This window comes from Vipera ursinii (assembly GCF_947247035.1).
Source record: "Vipera ursinii genome assembly, chromosome: 4".
Taxonomy (NCBI): domain Eukaryota; kingdom Metazoa; phylum Chordata; class Lepidosauria; order Squamata; family Viperidae; genus Vipera; species Vipera ursinii.
Genome location: NC_139514.1, coordinates 3,320,684 through 3,340,856, shown reverse-complemented (window position 1 = coordinate 3,340,856; position 20,173 = coordinate 3,320,684). Strand labels below are relative to the sequence as shown.

The 20,173-nt window shown below is 46.2% G+C and overlaps 1 protein-coding gene across 1 annotated transcript in view; it reads right to left on the bottom strand.

The window, feature by feature from the left end:
- The window catches only part of LOC310640378 (glycerophosphodiester phosphodiesterase domain-containing protein 5-like), a gene marked incomplete at its 5' end in the record, with an annotated part of 48,725 nt that overhangs the window by 11,596 nt on the left and 16,956 nt on the right, over positions 1–20,173 (bottom strand). Inside the window, 6 exons of the mRNA XM_083362589.1 lie at positions 6,229–6,311; positions 9,306–9,453; positions 11,522–11,679; positions 13,280–13,498; positions 15,436–15,586; positions 17,844–17,926. Of these exons, the coding sequence (XP_083218715.1) occupies positions 6,229–6,311; positions 9,306–9,453; positions 11,522–11,679; positions 13,280–13,498; positions 15,436–15,586; positions 17,844–17,926 (842 nt within the window). The remainder of the gene's footprint in view (positions 1–6,228; positions 6,312–9,305; positions 9,454–11,521; positions 11,680–13,279; positions 13,499–15,435; positions 15,587–17,843; positions 17,927–20,173) is intronic.

Below are 20,173 nucleotides of genomic sequence, written 5' to 3'. Positions count from 1 at the left end.
AAGTTTCCCCCATGCTGGCTGAGGAATTCTGGGAGTTGAAGTCCCCAAGTCATGAAGGGGCCATAGTTTCCTCATGCTGGCTCAGGAATTCTGGGAGTTGAAGTCCATGAGTCATAAAAGAGCCAAGGTTGCCTACCCCTGTCCTAGAGCACGGAGAGAAGGAGGGAGCAACGCAGGCAGGCTCAACTCCTCGGGAGGAGAGCGTCCCGCCCTTCTCCACAAGGCACACCTGGAGACTGAGATTTAAGGAGACCCTGTGGGGAGGGGGAATTTGTTGGGAACAAACCCTGAATCCCGGGAGGGTTGTGTATTGTTGCTGACCTCTAGTTTGGAAACCTGGCAACCCTGACCATTGGACTGACTGACCACGTTGCTTGACGGTTTAAAAGAGCTCGGACTGCATTTCGGAGTCTCTCTTTTGAAAACCGCTCGAGGCAAGCCAGGAGTCAAACAGACTCCTGAAGTTTACGTTTGCTTCCTTGTGATCTCTGTGGCCTGGAGTACTTCCTTTGGCACATCAGCCTGCATCTGAACCTACTTTCAGCCAGAGTTGGCTGAAGGGGCGTGCGCATGTTTCTTTTGTTGGAGGCTTGCCAGGAAAAGTGGGAGGCTTTGGGGGAAATTGGGAGCGATAAAAGAACGGTTTGAATTGCCAGCTGACTGCATTGCCTCTGTGCTGTGCCCTGGGTCTCTCTGCCCACCTGTTTACCGACTCTGCCTCCCCCCCCACACCCCAAATCCCCTTTGGCAAAGTCGGGACAAAAAGGAGTTTGCTTTTTGCAAAGATGAAAAAAGAGAGAAGTGATGCCAGGAACATGGAGAAAGCACAGATGTGCACAGAGACAGCCTGGATGAGGCGAGAGGAAGATGATGGTCTGGGCATATATCTCCCCCTCACACACACTCACACACACCCAACCTTCGGCCTTTGGGGGGGGGAAAGGGGGGGCGAGTCAAGATTTGAAGTCATGAGGTAATTTCAACCAGTAAAGAAAGGGTGGGTGGGGTGGAAATGTGTAACAAAAAAAAAAAAATATCTCGACACACATTCCAGGTAGTCCTCAACTGACAACATTCATTTAGTGACCATTCAAATTCACAACTGTAAAAAGTCACTTGCAACCGATCCTCACACACTTATGACTGTTGCAGCATCCCCATGGACACATGGTTGATTGGCAACCGGCACACATTTTCTGATGGTTGTAGCATCCCGGGGTCATAGGGTCCCCGTTTGTGACTTTCCCGCGCAGCTTCCAACAGCAAAGTCAGGGACGGTGCAATCGAACAAGACATGGCGCTCAACCAATCTTGAGATCTAGCCTCTTGGATTTTGTTTAAAAAAAGGTAACGGCATTAGCTGAAGACAGAGAGGACTGGAAGATCTGGTCAAAAGACGTTGTGGTGATACAGTCAAAGCTCCATCTGGTTTTGTGCCCATCACACTTCCGATGCTCACCAAAACCAGATGGTTTTGTCACAGTATCACGGCAGCCATCTTGACTTTTTTTTCACTGTGTCCCGCAGAGATTCCAGTTGGAGGGCAATCCAAATGAGAGAAGCAGGGATGGAAATTTACTCCTTCCTTCTCTCTACAATCTTTAGCTCTGTCTTTTCAGCTGACGCTAACAAAAGATGCAGTTACAACAGCATTTCCTTTGTCGCCAATATAATATCCATTTATTTATATCAGGGGTCTTCAAACATGGTACTTTTATGACTTGTGGACTTCAACTCCCAGAATTCCTCAGCCAGCATGGGGGAACTATGGCCCCCTTCATGACTTGTGGACTTCCCAGAATTTCTGAGCCAGTGTGCCTGGTTGAGGAATTCTGGGAGTTGAAGTCCACAAGTCATAAAAGGGCCGAGTTTGAAGACCCCTGATTTATATATGCAGTGGTACCTTGGTACTCCTCGTTCATTGGGTCTGGGAGGCGCAATGAGTACCAAAACCGATGAGTAACAAAGTTTTCCCACAAGGAGTAAAGTCACAAGGCAACCGACAGCGACAAGTTCTAGCTTGTGTGTTGAGTACTGAACAAACGACGAGTACCGGGACCAAATCTTCACATCAAAATGCGTGGAGTACCAAATCCGATGAGTTTCCAAGCAACTGAATACCACTGTGTTCAAAAATATCAATTTATGTATAAAATAAAATAAAAATCAGTTTACACATCTTCAAATACCCACTTTGTCATTCAGAGCAGTCCCTCTCAGTCTTGACAACCTGGAGATGTTGTGGACTTCAACTCCCAGAATCCTCCTGCCAGTATGGCTGGATGGCTAGGGAATTCTGGGAGTTGAAGTCCACAACATCTTCAAGGTGCCGAGGTTGAGAAACAGAGATGTAGAGCAGAGGGTTCTTCAGACTTGGCCCCTTTGATGACTTGTGGACTTCAACTCCCAGAATTCCTCAGCCTGGCACGCGGGCTGAGGAATTTTGGGAGTTGAAGTCCACAAGTCATCAAAGGGCCACGTTTGAAGACCCCTGATGTAGAGGCTTGAGGGTTTTTTTTTTTAAGACGCTCTTTCTCTCCAACTCTTTGGCTTGGAGGATTAAGTAAGGTGAACGGATTAAATCAGCCTGCCTTGGCTTCCCTCCCTATTCCCCCCACAAAGCTTTTAGAAAAGTTAGGGGGTGGGGAGGGGAAAACAACCCAAAATAACAGATGAAGGTGAAATGAGGGAGGAGGTCCCAGCAATTACCTGATTAAGTGATAGCTGTAAAGATGCCGAAATGCAGCAGCGGAAAGGAGAAGGAGAAGAAGAAAGAGGAAAGTAGACATGCAGAGATATGTCAGTGCAGTAGGAAAATAACCCAAGAATTCAAACGGCCCCCACCCAATTGGCATTTCAAGAGGCCCTAAAGATCCCCCCCCCTTCCAGGCCTTTGGAGAGGGTGATTAAAACCCCCTTTTCTTGCTTCCCTTTATTCCCACTGGATGTCTCTGTCACGAATAAAGGTGCGTAAATGAATATTTTGTGGGGTCCCTGGTGCTCTCTGAGCTGGCTTCTTTTCTTGCAGACGTTTCATGACCCAACTAGGGAACATCGTCAGCGTTAGTAAGGAGTGGGGTTTCTGGAGGAGGAGGAGGAGGAAGAAGAAGAAGAAGAAGAAGAAGAAGAAGAAGAAGAAGAAGAAGAAGAAGAAGAAGAAGAAGAAGAAGAAGAAGAAGAAGAAGAAGAAGAAGAAGAAGAAGAAGAAGAAGAAGAAGAGGAGGAGGAGGAGGAGGAGGAGGAGGAGGAGGAGGAGGAGGAGGAGGAGAAGGGGAAGAAGGAGGTGATAGAGGAAAACTATGGGATCCTTGGTGCTCTCTGAGCATGATTGTTTTCTTGCAGACGTTTCATGACCCAACTAGGGAACATCATCAGTGCTAGTAGGGAGTGGGGTTTGTAGAGGAGGAGGAAGATGGAGGAGGAGGAGGAGGAGGAGGGGAAGAGGGGAAGGAGAAGGACTGGTAATAGAGAAAAACTATGGGGTCCTTGGTTCTCTCTGAGCTTGGTTATTTCCTTGCAGACGTTTCATGACCCAACTAGGTAACATCATCAGCGCTAGTAGGGAGTGGGGTTTGTAGAGGAGGAGGAGGAGGAGGAGGAGGAGGAGGAGGAGGAGGAGGAGGAGGAGGAGGAGGAGGAGGAGGAGAACTGTGTGGGTCCTTGTTGCTCTCCGAGTTTGCTTGTTTCCTTGCAGACCCAACTAGGGAACATCACCAGCGCTAGAAGAGAATAGAGTTTGCTCTGCTTAGAAGCAAGCAGCTTGTTGACAGAGATGAAAGCCCACTCAATTCTAGCACTGGTGATGCTACCTCATTGGGCCACGAAGCGTCTGCAAGGAAACCACCCAGCTCAGAGGGCACCAAGGACCCCCACAGGTCAACCCTGAGCTACAAATATTTTCTACCAAAGAATAATTTTGCTGTGGTCTCTCCTTGGTTTTCAAAGTTTTTCACCATTTGTAAACCACGGAGAGTTACTGGCAACGGAGGGCCAACACGCACGGAATAAAGAAATGCACTTAATTCATTAAAGATCAAGAGGCAACCAAGATTTTGTGCTTTGAAATTTCGACATTCTGTCCCTGGGACCTTGCAAGATGAGGGCAAAGTTATTTTAACTTTGTTTAGAAACGAAACCATCGGGAGAATTTCTTCTCTCCTATATCAACCTCTTTTTTTAAAAAAAAACCCCACTGTTTTTCAACTATGGCAACTTTAAGATGGTGGACTTCAACTCCCAGAATTCTCCAGCCAGCATGGCTGAATTCTGGGAGTTGAGCTCCCTCTACCTTAAAGTTGAAAAATGCTGGCTGATGCTACAATCCCTTGTCAAAGTTCCCTTAAAAAGGCATTAAGGGTTTTCTCCCAAACTTCAGGAGCTAACTGATATTTTATTTAATCCAAATCTGGGCAACGCTAAACCAATGGATTGCTTCTGCTTTTTTTTTTTTCCTAGGCCTTTGCTGAGTCTCCTCTTTAACACGGTCTGGAAGTTTAAATTTCCTCTCCTTTCACAGCTTCTCTTCTCCAAGTTGTAAGTTTTCTTTCCTAGAGTTGCATTTCCTACACTAATGGCTAGAAAATAAGACAACTATAAGCTTAGCATTCGGCAAACGTGAGGAGAAAAGGGGTGGGGAGGGGGAAAACGGCCGCCTTAAGGCATCCAGACTTTGCAGAAAAGAATTTGCGCTTGGAAGAGAATCTTTGTAGCTCAGGGTTGAACTGTGGGGTCCTTGGCGATCTCTGAGTTTGGTTGTTTCACTACCCAACTAGGCAACGTCATCATAGCTAGAAGAGTGTAGGGTTTCCTATTTATATAAGAACCACTTCTATAAGGCAGGGGTCTTCGAACTTGGCCCTTTTATGACTTGTGGACTTCAACTCCCAGAATTCCTCAGCCAGGGCACACGTCCACAAGTGAAATACCACAAGGTATTTTAATGTTATTGTATTAATTGTATTGAGTTGGGCTGTAATATTTAATATTTTTTAATTTTTGCATGTTGTATTTTATTGTATTGCCCTGTACACCGCCCTGAGTCCTTCGGGAGAAGGGCGGTATAGAAATTTAATTTTTTTTTAATTTTAATTCCATTTATATCCTGCCCTTCTCCGAAGACTCAGGGCGGCTTACAAGCTTAGCAGTAGCCTTCATTCTATGTATATGCCTGCTTATTAGGGCTTTCACACACAGACCCCAAGCGGCATTATTACAAAGTCAGCTTATTGCCCCCAACAATCTGGGTCCTCATTTTACCTACCTGGGAAGGATGGAAGGCTGAGTCAACCTTGAGCCTGGTGGGACTCGAACCTGCACTAATTGCAGGCAGCTGGTGTTACTTAAGGAGGCATTAGCCCACTGCTCCACCAAGGTCCAAATTAAATAATAATTATTATTATTATTATTATTATTATTATTATTATTATTATTATTATTATTATTATTATTATTATTATTATTATAAAAGGGCCAGGTTTGAAGACCCCTGATCTAAGGGTTCATCAAGAACACTCTCGCCAACGCTGGCAGGGTAAGGTAAAGGTAAAGGTTCCCCCGCACACGCGTGCTAGTCATTTCCGACTCTAGGGGCCGTTGCTCATCTCCGTTTCAAAGCCGAAGAGCCAGCGCTTGTCCGAGGACATCTCCGTGGTCACGTGGCCGGCATGACTAGACGCCAAAGGCGCACGGAACGCTGTTACCTTCCCACCGGAGTGGTCCCTATTTTTCTACTGGCATTTTTACGTGCTTTCGAACTGCTAGGTTGGCAGAAGCTGGGACGAGTAACAGGCGCTCGCTCTGCTATGCGGCACTCGGGATTCGACCCGCCAAACTGCCGACCTTCTGATCGACAAGCTCAGCGTCCTAACCCACTGAGCCACCGCGTCCCAGGGTAAGCCATAATATAAAAAGAGAACACCCTCCCTTCTGGCACTGACTATAGTATCTAGTTGGGTGAGGAAACGTCCGCAAGAAAACCACAAAGCTCGGAGAGCACCAAGGACCCCCCCACACACAATTTGTCCTTGTGATCCTCTGCAATTTATTTATCCCTTGGCAAGCACTAAATCCTTGCGTGGCCGTAAACTGACAAGTTGGATGAAGTTTGGCCTCTATTTTTATTCCCTGATGGAAACAGGCTGATGAAGGATTCAAAGGGGGGGGGGCCCTCCGGATATCCGTGGGAAGAGTCTTAACAATATTACAAAGTCATCGCTGGGCGCTACTTACTTCTGGAAGATAAATATCCCAACAATGATGACAAAGGAAGCGAGGTCGGCCGTTATCCAGATTAGATGGTATTCGTCCCGAGGCTGAAAAATCAAGGAAAACAACTTAAAATGAAGGGTTGTTGTTTTTTTTTTAAAAAAAACAAACCCTAAACCTGGGGAATGGGAGCAGAGAAATGGTCAGGTTTAACCATTAATACCCAGGCCTTTTCCATTTAAGATGTCTGGACTTCCAATTCCCAGAATTCCTTAGTCCAGGGATAGGGAAACTTGGCTCTTTTATGACTCATGGACTTCAACTCCCAGAATTCCTCAGCCAGCATGGGGGGGAACTATGGCCCCTTCATGACTAGTGGACTTCAACTCCCAGAATTCCTCAGCCAGCATGGGGGGAACTATGGCCCCTTCACGACTGGTGGACTTCAACTCCCAGAATTCCTCAGCCAGCATGGGGGGAACTATGGCCCCTTCATGTCTCGTGGACTTCAACTCCCAGAATTCCAGAGCCAGCATGGGGGAAACTTTGGCCCCTTCATGACTCGTGGACTTCAACTCCCAGAATTCCTGAGCCAGCATGGGGGAAACTTTGGCCTCCTCATGACTCATGGACTTCAACTCCCAGAATTCCTGAGCCAGCATGGGGGGGGGAACTATGGCCCCTTCATGACTAGTGGACTTCAACTCCCAGAATTCCTCAGCCAGCATGGGGGAACTATGGCCCCTTCATGACTTGTGGACTTCAACTCCCAGAATTCCTGAGCCAGCATGGGGAACTATGGCCCCTTCATGACTTGTGGACTTCAACTCCCAGAATTCCTGAGCCAGCATGGCTCAGCTTGGAAACCTCTCCCTTTCCCCTCAGCATGGCTGGCTCAGGAATTCTGGGAGTTGAAGTCCACGAGTCATAAAAGAGCCAAGGTTGCCAACCCCTGCCCTCTAGTCAATATGTGTGAACTTCAATTCCTAGAATTCCCTAGCCAGCAGGTATGGGCCAATCTCTAGAGTTCCCTAGGCAGCCATACTGGCAGGGGAACTCTGGGAGTTGAACTCTACACTTCTTAAAGTTGCCACGTTTTAAAGACACACACCATCAATCTCTGTAAAGACACCCTCTCAGGCAAGCTAAAACTTGTAAGATTCTGGAATTTTACTAAATTAATTCTTTCTCTTCTAACCTAGAACCTCTCACCATTTTGGTTATCACAACTGTACAACCAGAACAGAGTAGAGCAGAGCAGAGCAGAGTAGAAAAAATATATAGAGAATAGAGCTGGAAGGGACCTTGGAGGTCTTCTAGTCCAGCCCTCTCTCAAGCAGTAGAACCTATACCATCTCAGAGAAGGTGGGTTGTCTAGTCTCTTCTTAAAAACCTCCTGTGATGGAGTGCCCAGGATTGAAAGGGGTACCACTCCTTCCGTTCCCCACCATCCAGACAGAGCTGAAGAAGCTTCTTGGATGAGAAAGTGAAACGTCTTCCAAGAAAAGCGAGGAAGTCCTGAAAAAAAAGCACCTTTGGGTGTCCAATCACGCTTGGCCAATAAAGAATTCAATTCAATTCAAAATGAAATGTGGACTGGCAGTCAAAAGCCAGCAGGGGGCACTCGGTCACTGGTCTAAATCCTCCGTAAAGCGATCTGGTCGGTAGGCAAACTGAAGCGGGTCTAATGCTGGCGGGAGGCTAGATACGATAATTTATTTATTTTATTTTATTTTAATCCCATTTATATCCCGCCCTTCTCCGAAGACTCAGGGCGGCTTACAAGCTTAGCAGTAGCCTTCATTCTATGTATATTCCTGCTTGTTAGGGCTTTCGCACACACACCCAAGCGGCATTATTACAAAGTCAGCTTAATTGCCCCAAACAATCTGGGTCCTCATTTGACCTACCTGGGAAGGATGGAAGGCTGAGTCAACCTTAATGTCCTTTATCAGCTTCTCAAAGCATTTCATAACGGTGGATGTCAGTGCAACCGGACGGTAATCATTGAGGCCTGCAATTGCGGACTTTCTTGGCACTGGCAAGATGACAGCCGTCTTAAAGGAGCCTTGGTGGAGCAGTGGGGGCTAATGTCTCCTTAAGTAACACCAGCTGCCTGCAATTAGTGCAGGTTCGAGTCCCACCAGGCTCAAGGTTGACTCAGCCTTCCATCCTTCCCAGGTAGGTAAAATGAGGAGCCAGATTGTTGGGGGCAATTAAGCTGACTTTGTAATAATGCCGCTTGGGGTGTGTGTGAAAGCCCTAATAAGCAGGCATATACATAGAATGAAGGCTACTGCTAAGCACATTGGTTTGTGCTTAAATTGTAAGCCGCCCTGAGTCTTCGGAGAAAGGCGGGATATAAATGGGATTAAAATTTAAAAAAATTAAAAATTAAAGCACGAGGGGACCAGTGCCTGCTGCAATGAGAGATTGAAAACATCTTGTGAGAACACAAGGCAGCTCATCTGGGCCGTTTTGGTCCCCACGATGTTAAAAAGACGTCGAGACTCTGGAAAGAGTGCAGAGAAGAGCCACAAAGATGATTAGGGGACTGGAGGCTAAAACATAGAAGGAACGCGGTTGCTGGAATTGGGGATGTCCACTTTAATGAAAAGAAGAACGGGGGGAGACAGGATAGCGGTCTTCCAATCTCTCAGGGGCTGCCCCAAAGAAGAGGGAGTCAAGCTATTCTCCAAAGCGCCGGAAGGTAGGTCAAGAAGCAACGGATGGAAACTCATCAAGGAGAGAAGCAACCTGGAATTAAAGAGGAATTTCCTGACAGTTAGAACAATTAACCAGTGGAACTCCTTGCCTCCAGAAGCTGTGAATGCTCCAACACTGGAAGTTTTTAAGAAGAGACTGGACAGCCATTTGTCTGAAATGGTATAGGGTTTCCTGCCTGAGCAGAGGGTTGGACTAGATGACCTCCATGGTCCCTTCCAACTTTATTATTGTTGTTGTTGTTGTCAAGTCAAGGAGAACCTGTAATTGAGCTTCAGAAAAAAGATTACCGTCTGGGGTGTGCAAACTGCCCTTTGACCGAGGCGCCTTTGGCAAAACCCCAGCAAAAGAACAGTCGCCAACAAACCCCAACTTACCATCAGCCAGAGCGGGGAAGGCAGCTGGCGGAGAACGTGAGAATTGTCGGAGGTGACCGACTCAACTCCCATGCACCAGAGGATGGAATACAGCCACGGCTCGTTGACAATGTACAAATTGACGCTCAGGTTTGCACTGGCATATTCCCTATAAGGGTGGGGGGGGTAGGAATTAAGAGAGGGAGAACCAGTTTTAAGGAGATAACCCCAACGCTTTATCAAAAAGACCAAAAATGAAAGAAAAAAATGCAGTACGGGGGGGGGGGGGACAAGAGGGAAAAAAAAAGACCAGCATTGATCTACTTGAGGCAACAAGGAAGGCTAAAATGGCGTTTTAGTGGGAGCATTTTATTATTTTGCCGGTTGCGTGGAACGCCTAGGGCAGGGGTCCCCAACCTCTGATCCGTGGACCGGGATCAGCCCGCGACATGCCAGCAACCGGTCTGCACAAACAAGCAAAGCCCCATCCGCGGGATGCAGGAATCACACAAAACCACACACACACACACACGCTCCGGTTCGCGGAAACAAACCTCTCTCCACAGAACCGGTCCCTAGTGCAAATAAGGTTGGGATCCACTGGCCTAGGACACTGCCCCCCCCCCACAACCTTTTGGGCCACAGGGACCGGCTCCATGGAGGGCGGTTTTTCCAACGGATGGGAGGGGCCTGGTTTTGCCTGCTTCCTGGATCCCGCCTGCGCACGGACGGGACTTTGCTTCTTTGCGGGTTGTGGACTGCTGCTGATCCACAAACCAGGGGGTCGGGGACCCCTGGCTTAGGAAATGTGGGAAATACTAAGCGCTTCATCCTTTGACGTCCCATTTCTGGCATTCTATAGATCAGAGGTCCCCAACCCCGGATCTGTGGACAGGGACCGGGCCGTGGCATGCCAGCAACCGGTCCGCACAAACAAGCAAAGCCCCATGCTTGGGATGCAGGCAGCACACAAAACCACGCGCCCTCCGGCCTGCGGAAAAACCGCAGAACCGGTCCCTGGTGCCCCCAAAGTTGGGGAACCTCTGCTATCGATTGTATCAAAGGCCTAACTTCGTATACTGACGGTAACATAAAAAAGCAGAGGGAGAAGGAACATCTTCAGAAGCGCAAGCGCAAAGTGCAAGCACCGGGGCCATCAGCGAGAAGAAGGGGGTACCCTTCAGAAAGATCGCATTGCCCATCAGGCACCGCCTCTGAAAAACAGACCAAAGGATCAGATTGTTGTGATTCCGTGCCAGCCTGTGATCCCGGCCGCTGAGTTCGGGGAATCAGAGGAGGAGGAGGAGGAGGAAGAGGAGGAGGGGAGCCATTAGAGTCGGAGGAAGGCTCTGATGAGTTACAAGACTTACAAAGTGAGGAAGAGCCAGGCCCCTCCACTCGTGGTCAAGCTGAGAGCCAGCTGGGCTGGGAGGCTGAGTCAGACTGGGAGGAAGCACAGCTGGAAGACCTCAGAGACACTCGCAGACGCAGACAGGTCACACGAGTAAATCAGAGGGAGGCAATGGGGCGACTCCAGGGGAGAAGGACAAAGCAGCGAGAAGCCACGCCTTGGGGGCTGCGTAACAAAAGAAGGGAATGCGTGGGCAGGGCTGGTTGCTGGAGGCAACTGTTTGCCAAGAACTCCTGTGTCCAGAGATGATGGTCTGTTTAATTTAGGTAAAGGTAAAGTTTCCCCCGCACACGCATGCTAGTCGTTTCCGACTCTAGGGGCCGGTGCTCATCTCCGTTTCAAAGCCGAAGAGCCAGCGCTTGTCCGAGGACGTCTCCGTGGTCATGTGGCCAGCATGACTAGACGCCAAAGGCGCACGGAACGCTGTTACCTTCCCACCGGAGTCGTCCCTATTTTTCTACTTGCATTTTTACGTGCTTTCGAACTGCTAGGTTGGCAGAAGCTGGGACGAGTAACAGGCACTCAACTCTGTTACGCGGCACTCGGGATTCGACCCGCCAAACTGCCCACCTTCTGATCGACAAGCTCAGTGTCCTAACCCACTGAGCCACCGCGTCCCTACCTGTTTAATTTACCAGCGGGTTATTTCCTGTTTTGGCTCGTGCTCCGTTTTGTTTTGTGGACAAGGTCTGTGACTCAGATAAAAAAGGGTTTATTTTTCCAGTCTACTGTTAAAAAGAGGGGTCGGTTACTTGTGAAGTAACAAGGACGTGCGTAGGCTGGGACAGAACAAAAGATCGGCAAGGGTGTGAGTGGAGAAGCGAACCTGATCTCGGCGCGGGTGACCTTGGTGTATCTCAGGTTGAGCATCTGGAAACCTTGGTCTCTCAACCGCTGGGCATCTGTCTTCTGCCCAGACGTCTGCTGGAAACCGGGGGCGACTTCTTGAACCAGTTGCCTGTCCAGACTGGGCAACCACATCACCTGGAAGAGCAGCAGGGAGAAGGAGGGAGGGGGTCACCACCTCCGAGGCGAACCGACCTCGGAAGTTCACAGGAGACGCTTTGGAGCAGTCGGAGTTACAACAGCTCAGCAGAGTCCGAAGTAACTCGAAACCCGTGCCGATGCCTTAGCTAGAATCGCGAAAACGTAGGTGGGCACACTTAACCAACATGAGCTGGACAGAAGAGTTAGTCCTTGACTTACAACCCTTCGTTCAGCGACGCTCCAAAGTTACAATGGCAGTGAGAAAAAAAATGTGGCTTAGGCCTGTTTCCCACCCTTAGGACCGTTGCAGCATCTCCAGGGTCAGGTGATCAAAATCCAGAGGCTTGGAAACTGGCACGTACTTATGACGGTTGCAGGGTTAACTGATCCCCTTTGTGCAACCTCCCTTTCGAGCAAAGCCAAGGGGGAAGGCGGATTCACTTAAGAACCGTGTGACCCACGTAACAACTGCAGTGCTTCACTTAACAACCGCGGCAAGAAAGATTCTAAAGTGGGGCAAAACTCGCTTCGCAATTGTCTCGCTTAGCAATGGAAATTTTGGGGTCGGTTGTGGTTAGTTAAGTCAAGATCTACCTGTATTTATCCCGGTCATTAAATGAATCAAGAGCAAAGTGAAACTCTTTTGGAGAGCCGGTTCTTCCCAGGATCGTCCTACAACTCTCGTCGTTCTTGTGGGTCTGTCGTAGCCACGTTGCTCTCTAACTATCCATGAACCCCCTTCTGCTTTGGATTTTTGATGTAATTTTTGTCCGTCCGGCAACTACCTGGCAGAGCAGTGGTGGCGCAGTGGTTAGAATGCAGTATTGCAGGCCAACTCTGCTCACTGCCAGGAGTTCGATCCGGGGTGGCTCAGCCTTCCATTTTTCCAAGGCCCATAAACTGAAAAGTCAGATTGTTGAGGCCAATATGCTGACTCTATAAACCGCTTAGAGAGGGCTGTGAAGTGGTATATAAGTCTAAGGGCTACTGTTATTGCTAACTGTGCCCACAGTCTGGAGTTCGATCCTGACCGGGTCAAGGTTGACTCAGCCTTCTATTCTTCCGAAGACAGTAAAATGAGGACCCAGATTGTTGGGGGGCAAATATGCTGACTCTATAAACCGCTTAGAGAGGGCTGTGAAGTGGTATATAAATCTAAGTGCTATTGCTAAGTGGGAAGGAAGGAAGGAAGGAAGGAAGGAAGGAAGGAGGGAGGGAGGGAGGGAGGGAGGGAGGGAGGGAGTGGGGAAAGGAAGGAAGGAAGGAAAGAGGAAAGGAGGGAAGGAGGGAAGGAAGGAAGGAAGGAAGGAAGGAAGGAAGGAAGGAAGGAACCATGGTGGCACAGTGGTTAGAATGCAGCATTGCAGGCAAACTCTGCCCACTGCCAGGAGTTCGATCCCGACCAACTCACAGTCGACTCAGCCTTCCGTTCTTCCGAGGTCGGTAAAATGAGGACCCAGATTTTTTTGGGGGGGGGGGAAAGGGGAGGGGGGCCAAATATGCTGACTCTATAAACCGCTTAGAGAGGGCGATGAAGCGGCGTATAAGTCTGAGCGTTATTGCTAGGTGCTACCCACAAAGGTCCCGTGCGACTCACCGCCTGCTGAGGGATGCCCGAGGCGAGGATGGTTTGCAGGGTGACGTTGACCGATGTGCTGAAGTAGGGGTGACCTTCGGGCAGGTCTTGAAGGCTCAAGAGGACGGTGGCGTTGCCCTTGACGGCCTCTAGCATCTCGGCCAGTTTGCAGACCGACTGATTGGCGGCTTTGACGAAGTCAGAGAGGGAAAGGGAGTTGGCTGTCCAGAAGGGGTCACTCTGTGGAAAGAACGGCGGGCGTCGCACTTTCAAGGTGGCAGGTACGATTTGAGAAATCGGGAGGTTAAAAAAGGTTATCCAGATCACGGTACGATTTGAGAAATCGGGAGGTTAAAAAAGGTTATCCAGATCACGGTTGCCCCCAAGGTGATATTTATTTATTTATTTATTTATTTATTTATTTATTTATTTATTTATTTATTTATTTATTTATTTATTTATTTATTTATTTATTTATTTACCCCCAAAAGGCAACTGGGACTTTCTTCTTTCTTTCCCTTGGAAAACGTTTCCCTGCTCCTCCCAAGAAGCTTCTTCAAGTTCTCGGAAGCCTCTTCGGAGGAGAAGCGAAACCTTTTCAAAGGAAAAAAAAAAAAACAACCCCAAGAAAGTCCAGTTGCCTTTTGTAAAAACAACAACAACAACAACAACACTTTTGGAACAGCCAAGTAATTAGCAGGCTCCCCATCTCACGCAATCAAATCCCAAAGCTGAATTATACGTTGGGTAAAGAAGAAGAAGAAAAAAACATGTCTCTTTTCTGTTGTCTGCCCTGATTTTTCCAACATTCAATTTCGTGGGTTTGACGGCCCGTTTTAGAATCTGGGAAACACCCACCCCCCCACAAAAAAAAACCCAACAGCTTCCCCCTGTCCATTTTATCAAAAACCAGGCATAATTCTGGAGATCTCGGTTAAAAGGTAATGGTAAAGGTTCCCCCGCACGTGCGTGCTAGTCGTTTCCGACTCTAGGGGCCGGTGCTCATCTCCGTTTCAAAGCCGAAGAGTCAGTGCTTGTCCAAGGACGTCTCTGTGGTCATGTGGCCGGCATGACTAGACGCCAAAGGCGCACGGAACGCTGTTACCTTCCCACCGGAGTGGTCCCTATTTTTCTACTTGCATTTTTACCTGCTTTCGAACTGCTAGGTTAGCAGAAGCTGGGACGAGTAACAGGCGCTCACTCTGCTATGCGGCACTCGGGATTCGACCCGCCAAACTGCCGACCTTCTGATCGACAAGCTCAGCGTCCTAACCCACTGAGCCACCACGTCCCACCGTTAGGTCCCTGCAAATTTGCCATCCTGCTAGAATTAAGGGGGGGAGCCCAAATATTGCAACCTTTACCCACAGGGAAGCTGTTGCAGCCCCTGAACTAGTAACAGTATAACAGAGTTTGTAGGGACCTTGGAGGTCATCTAGTCCAACCCCTGCTCACGCAGGAGACTTATATTATTTCTGACAAATGTCTGTCCAGTCTCTTCTTAAAAACCTCCAGTGATGGAGCGCCCGCAACATCTGGAGGCAAGGAGTTCCACTGGTTAGTTGTTACTAGCTGTCAGGAAATTTCTCCTTAATTCTAGGTTGATTCTCACCTTCGATTAATTTCCATCTGTTTCTTCTTGTCCTGCCTTCGGGCGCTATGCAGAATAGCTTGACCCCCAACTCTTCTTTGTGGCAACCCCTCAAGTATTGGAAGACTGTTATCGTGTCACCACTAGTCCTTAATTAAAGTAGACCTACTCAGTTCCAGCAACTGTTCTTCGTATGTTTGAGTCTCCAGTCCCCTAATCCACTTTGTTGCTCTTCTCTGCACTCTTTCCAAAATCTCAACATCTTTTTGGTTATCGGGGTAAGCAAAACTGGATGCAGTATTCCTAGTGCGGTCTTAGTAAGGTTTTACAAAATGGTACCATTACTTCCCATGCTCTTGATTCTATCCCTCTGTTAATGCAACCTAGCACTGTATTATATTAGCTTTTTCAGCTGCTGCAGCACATGGCTGGCTGTTCTGTTTTGTGTTGGCTGTTTTATTTTGACTGTTTGCCGCACACTCACCTCATCTCAGCTGTGGTCCTACCAACCTTCTCTAGCTTCACTACATCCCTTTTGAGGGGTGTCAACCAGCACGGGACATAATATTACTACTTACTTACACACCTTGAGGAACCATTTGCCTGCATTTAGTCTTTCCAGATCCGTCCAGTTGAACGTGGAGGAATGTTCGTAAGCTAGTTCTGGAAATACTTCCTCGATGTTGGTCGTTCTTCGCAAAGTCTGGTCATGCATAAGAAAAGGCACTCCGTCGTAACTGTGAACAGAAGGAGACAAGAATATAGTAATTACCCTGCTGGGTCAGATTTATAGAATAGAGCCGGAAGGGGCCTTGGAGGTCTTCTAGTCCAGCCCATTTGTAGCCTTCTTTTCATCACTGCAAAATTCAGATTTGGGTTAAGTATAAAAAGATGGTCGGACTGGGTATTTCTTTTGTTGTTTATTTATTCTGCTAAGCAAGATTTAATAATCCGAGGGACTACCGTTAGAGGGCGGTATATTGCCATTTTTTAAAAAAGAAAAATAAATAAATAAATCTGTTTTTCTTAGCTTGGTGGATTTTGCTGGTAAAGTTTTCTTTACTTTTTAAAGTTCCAAAGTAATCGCGATAATAATGGATTGACTACAAACAAGGGCAGGAGAAAGTGGCAACGACTGCCGTGTTTTTTTTAATGACCACAGAGTCCACTTAACGACCGTGGCAAAAAAAAAAAAGGTGGTAAAAATCAGGTCAGTCACACAGACTGACAGACTCTGTTACAGTATACAAGCAAGTGCAAGAAGATCTGGGGTGGAGAATACCTCAAAGTATTTATTTTTTTCAACAAGCAGATGGTTTTTATGATGACTTTTATCTAGAAAAAGCCTGGAAGTGTTGTTTTTTTGTTGTTGTGTTTTGGTTCTGCATTGTAAGGAAAAAGAGTTTCAGATAACTCTTAGGGCTTCCCCTTGTGATGAATTCACCAATAAACGACTGCTAGAGGTTGAGGGTCTTCCAATTTCCAAGATTCTCTTAACCCCTTTATTGACTGCAAATGCAACTGATTAAGATCCACTGTGAATCTCTGCTCTTGGGAGCTGAATGGCTGCACAGAACTAGGAATGTAAATCAGGGCAGGGAATTTTGGAGACCAAAAACAGACAAAGCATCTTCTTGAACCAAGGTCTCCAACCTTGGCAACTTTTAAGACTTGGGGACTTCAACTCCCAGAATTCCTCAGCCAGCCATGCCACTTGGCAACTTTTAAGACTTGTGGACTTCAACTCCCAGAATTCCTGTGCCAGCCATGCCACTTGCCAACTTTAAGTCTTGTGGACTTCAACTCCCAGAATTCCTCTGCCAGCCACGCCACTTGGCAACTTTTAAGACTTGTGGACTTCAACTCCCAGAATTCCTCTGCCAGCCACGCCACTTGCCAACTTTAAGTCTTGTGGACTTCAACTCCCAGAATTCCTCAGCCAGCCATGCCACTTGGCAACTTTTAAGACTTGTGGACTTCAACTCCCAGAATTCCTCTGCCAGCCATGCCACTTGGCAACTTTAAGACTTGTGGACTTCAACTCCCAGAATTCCTCTGCCAGCCACACCACTTGGCAACTTTTAAGACTTGTGGACTTCAACTCCCAGAATTCCTCTGCCAGCCATGCCACTTGGCAACTTTAAGACTTGTGGACTTCAACTCCCAGAATTCCTCTGCCAGCCATGCCACTTGGCAACTTTTAAGACTTGTGGACTTCAACTCCCAGAATTCCTCTACCAGCCATGCCACTTGGCAACTTTTAAGACTTGTGGACTTCAACTCCCAGAATTCCTCTGCCAGCCATGCCACTTGGCAACTTTAAGACTTGTGGACTTCAACTCCCAGAATTCCTCTGCCAGCCATGCCACTTGGCAACTTTTAAGACTTGTGGACTTCAACTCCCAGAATTCCTCTACCAGCCATGCCACTTGGCAACTTTTAAGACTTGTGGACTTCAACTCCCAGAATTCCTCTGCCAGCCATGCCACTTGGCAACTTTTAAGACTTGTGGACCTCAGTTCCCAGAATTCCTCAGCCAGCCATGCCACTTGGCAACTTTTAAGACTTGTGGACTTCAACTCCCAGAATTCCTCTGCCAGCCATGCCACTTGGCAACTTTAAGACTTGTGGACTTCAACTCCCAGAATTCCTCTGCCAGCCATGCCACTTGGCAACTTTTAAGACTTGTGGACTTCAACTCCCAGAATTCCTCTGCCAGCCATGCCACTTGGCAACTTTTAAGACTTGTGGACCTCAGTTCCCAGAATTCCTCAGCCAGCCATGCCACTTGGCAACTTTTAAGACTTGTGGACTTCAACTCCCAGAATTCCTCTGCCAGCTATGCCACTTGGCAACTTTAAGATTTGGGGCTGGGGAATTCTGGGAGTTGAAGTCCACAAGTCTTAAAGTTGCCAAGATTTGAGACACACACACACACACACCCCACACACACACACCGGTCTTTTAACCTTGAGAACAAGCAGAGAGACTTGCCTTATCACCACATCTGCCTGCACACCGTAGACTTTTTCTTCCATTGCTTTCTGGAAGGACATTAGTGTGTTTTCAGGTGCTAACTAGAGAAAAAACAGAAAAAATAAATTATTATTTTTTTACAGCTACGAACCAATAGCTATACAGTGGGACACACAGTTCCAAACCGGAAACTAAAATACAAGCATCAGCTATCCAAGCATGTTTTAAAGATATAGGCCCCAACAGGCCAGGAACAGCAATTCCACTGAAAAGCTAAAATTAAAATTAATTTAATTCAAAATGAAAATTACGTTTATTGAGATGGGCTGTAACAACAGAATTTTTAAAAAATCTGATACTGTGCCGTTCTTCCTCCTTATTTATTACATTTATATGCCCATCTCACTATCCAAAGCGACTGGGTGACTTACAGCAGGATAAAAACACAAAAAACATTAAAGTTAACAAGGACTGAATTACAAAATTCTTAATAGTTTCTTTGAATGTTTGTTATTTATTAAACTTGTATGCCACCCAATGCATACATGTACCTGTGTGTGGGTATGATTATATATGTATGTTTGGGTGTATATACTCTGTGTGTGTGTGTGTGTATGTAGCAAAGAACTTCATATTGCTATGTGTGTCTTTGTGTGTGTGTGTGTGTGTGTATACACACAAACATGTATGTATGTGTGTATACAAGTAGTCTGCGACTTACGATGACAATTGATCCCAAAATTTCTGTTGCTAAGTGAGACGATTGTTAAGTGAGTTTTGCCCCGTTTTACAACCTTTTGGCCACCGTTGTTAAGTGAATCAGTGCGGCTGTTAAATTACTCATTGTTTGTTAAATGAATCTGGCTTTTCTGATTGACTCTGTTTGTCCAGAAGGTCGCAAAAGGGGATCACAGGTAATAAGTATGGACCAGGTGTCAAGCATAGTATAGTATATGATAGTATAGAATAGTAGTGATAGTATGTAATAGTATATACTAGTATAGTATGATAGTATATACTATAGTATGATAGTATATAATAGTATAGTATATGATAGAATAGTGTGATAGTATATAATAGTATATACTAGTATATACTAGTATAGTATATGTTAGTATAGTATATGTTAGTATATAATAGTATATAATAGTATAGTATATGATAGCATATGATGGTATATAATAGTATATAATCACATTAATATGTAACGGTATGTGGCCAGACAGGGTGTTCAATAGTCTGTGCTTCAAGCTGGGGTGGGGTTGCGATGGGTCGGACACGACTTCGCAGCTAACAACAACATTCCTTATTAATATTAATACTAATACTGTATGGTATAGTGTCGTGGTAAGAGCAGTGGTGGGATTCAAATAGGTGAACTGCCGGTTCTCTGTATGGATGCCGCTTCCGGAAGTCCATTCTGGGCCCGGGCAACAAAAAAAATTACCTACTGGTTCTGCCGAAGTGGTACAAACCGGCTGAATCCCACCACTGGGTAATAGTATAGTATAGTGTAGTATATAAAATGATAATATATAATATAATAGTGTAGTATATAATAGTATAGTATATGATAGTGTAGTAGTATAGTATATACTAGTATATACTAGTATAGTATGATAGTATATATAATAATACATAATAACATAGTATATGATAATATATAATGGTATAGTATATGATAGTATATACTAGTATAGTATGATAGTGTATATAAAGGCATATAATAGTATAGTATAAGATAGCATATAATAGTATATATTATGATAGTATATAATAGTATAATTAGTATAGAATAGTATAGTATAGAATAGTATAGTATGATAGTATAGAATAGTATAGAATAGTATAGTATGATAGTATATATAATAATACATAATAGCATAGTATATGATAGTATATAATGGTATAGTATATGATAGTATATACTAGTATAGTATGATAGTGTATATAATAGCATATAATAGTATAGTATATGATAGCATATAATAGTATATATTATGATAGTATATAATAGTATAGTTAGTATATACTAGTATAGTATTTGATAGTATATACTAGTATAGTATGATAGTATATGTAAGGGACGCGGTGGCTCAGTGGGTTAGGACGCTGAGCTTGTCGATCAGAAGGTCGGCAGTTTGGCGGGTCGAATCCCGAGTGCCGCATAACAGAGCGAGCGCCTGTTACTCGTCCCAGCTTCTGCCAACCTAGCAGTTCGAAAGCATGTAAAAATGCAAGTAGAAAAATAGGGAACACTACGGTGGGAAGGTAACAGCATTCCGTGTGCCTTTGGCGTCTAGTCATGCCGGCCACATGACCACGGAGACGTCCTCGGACGAGTGCTG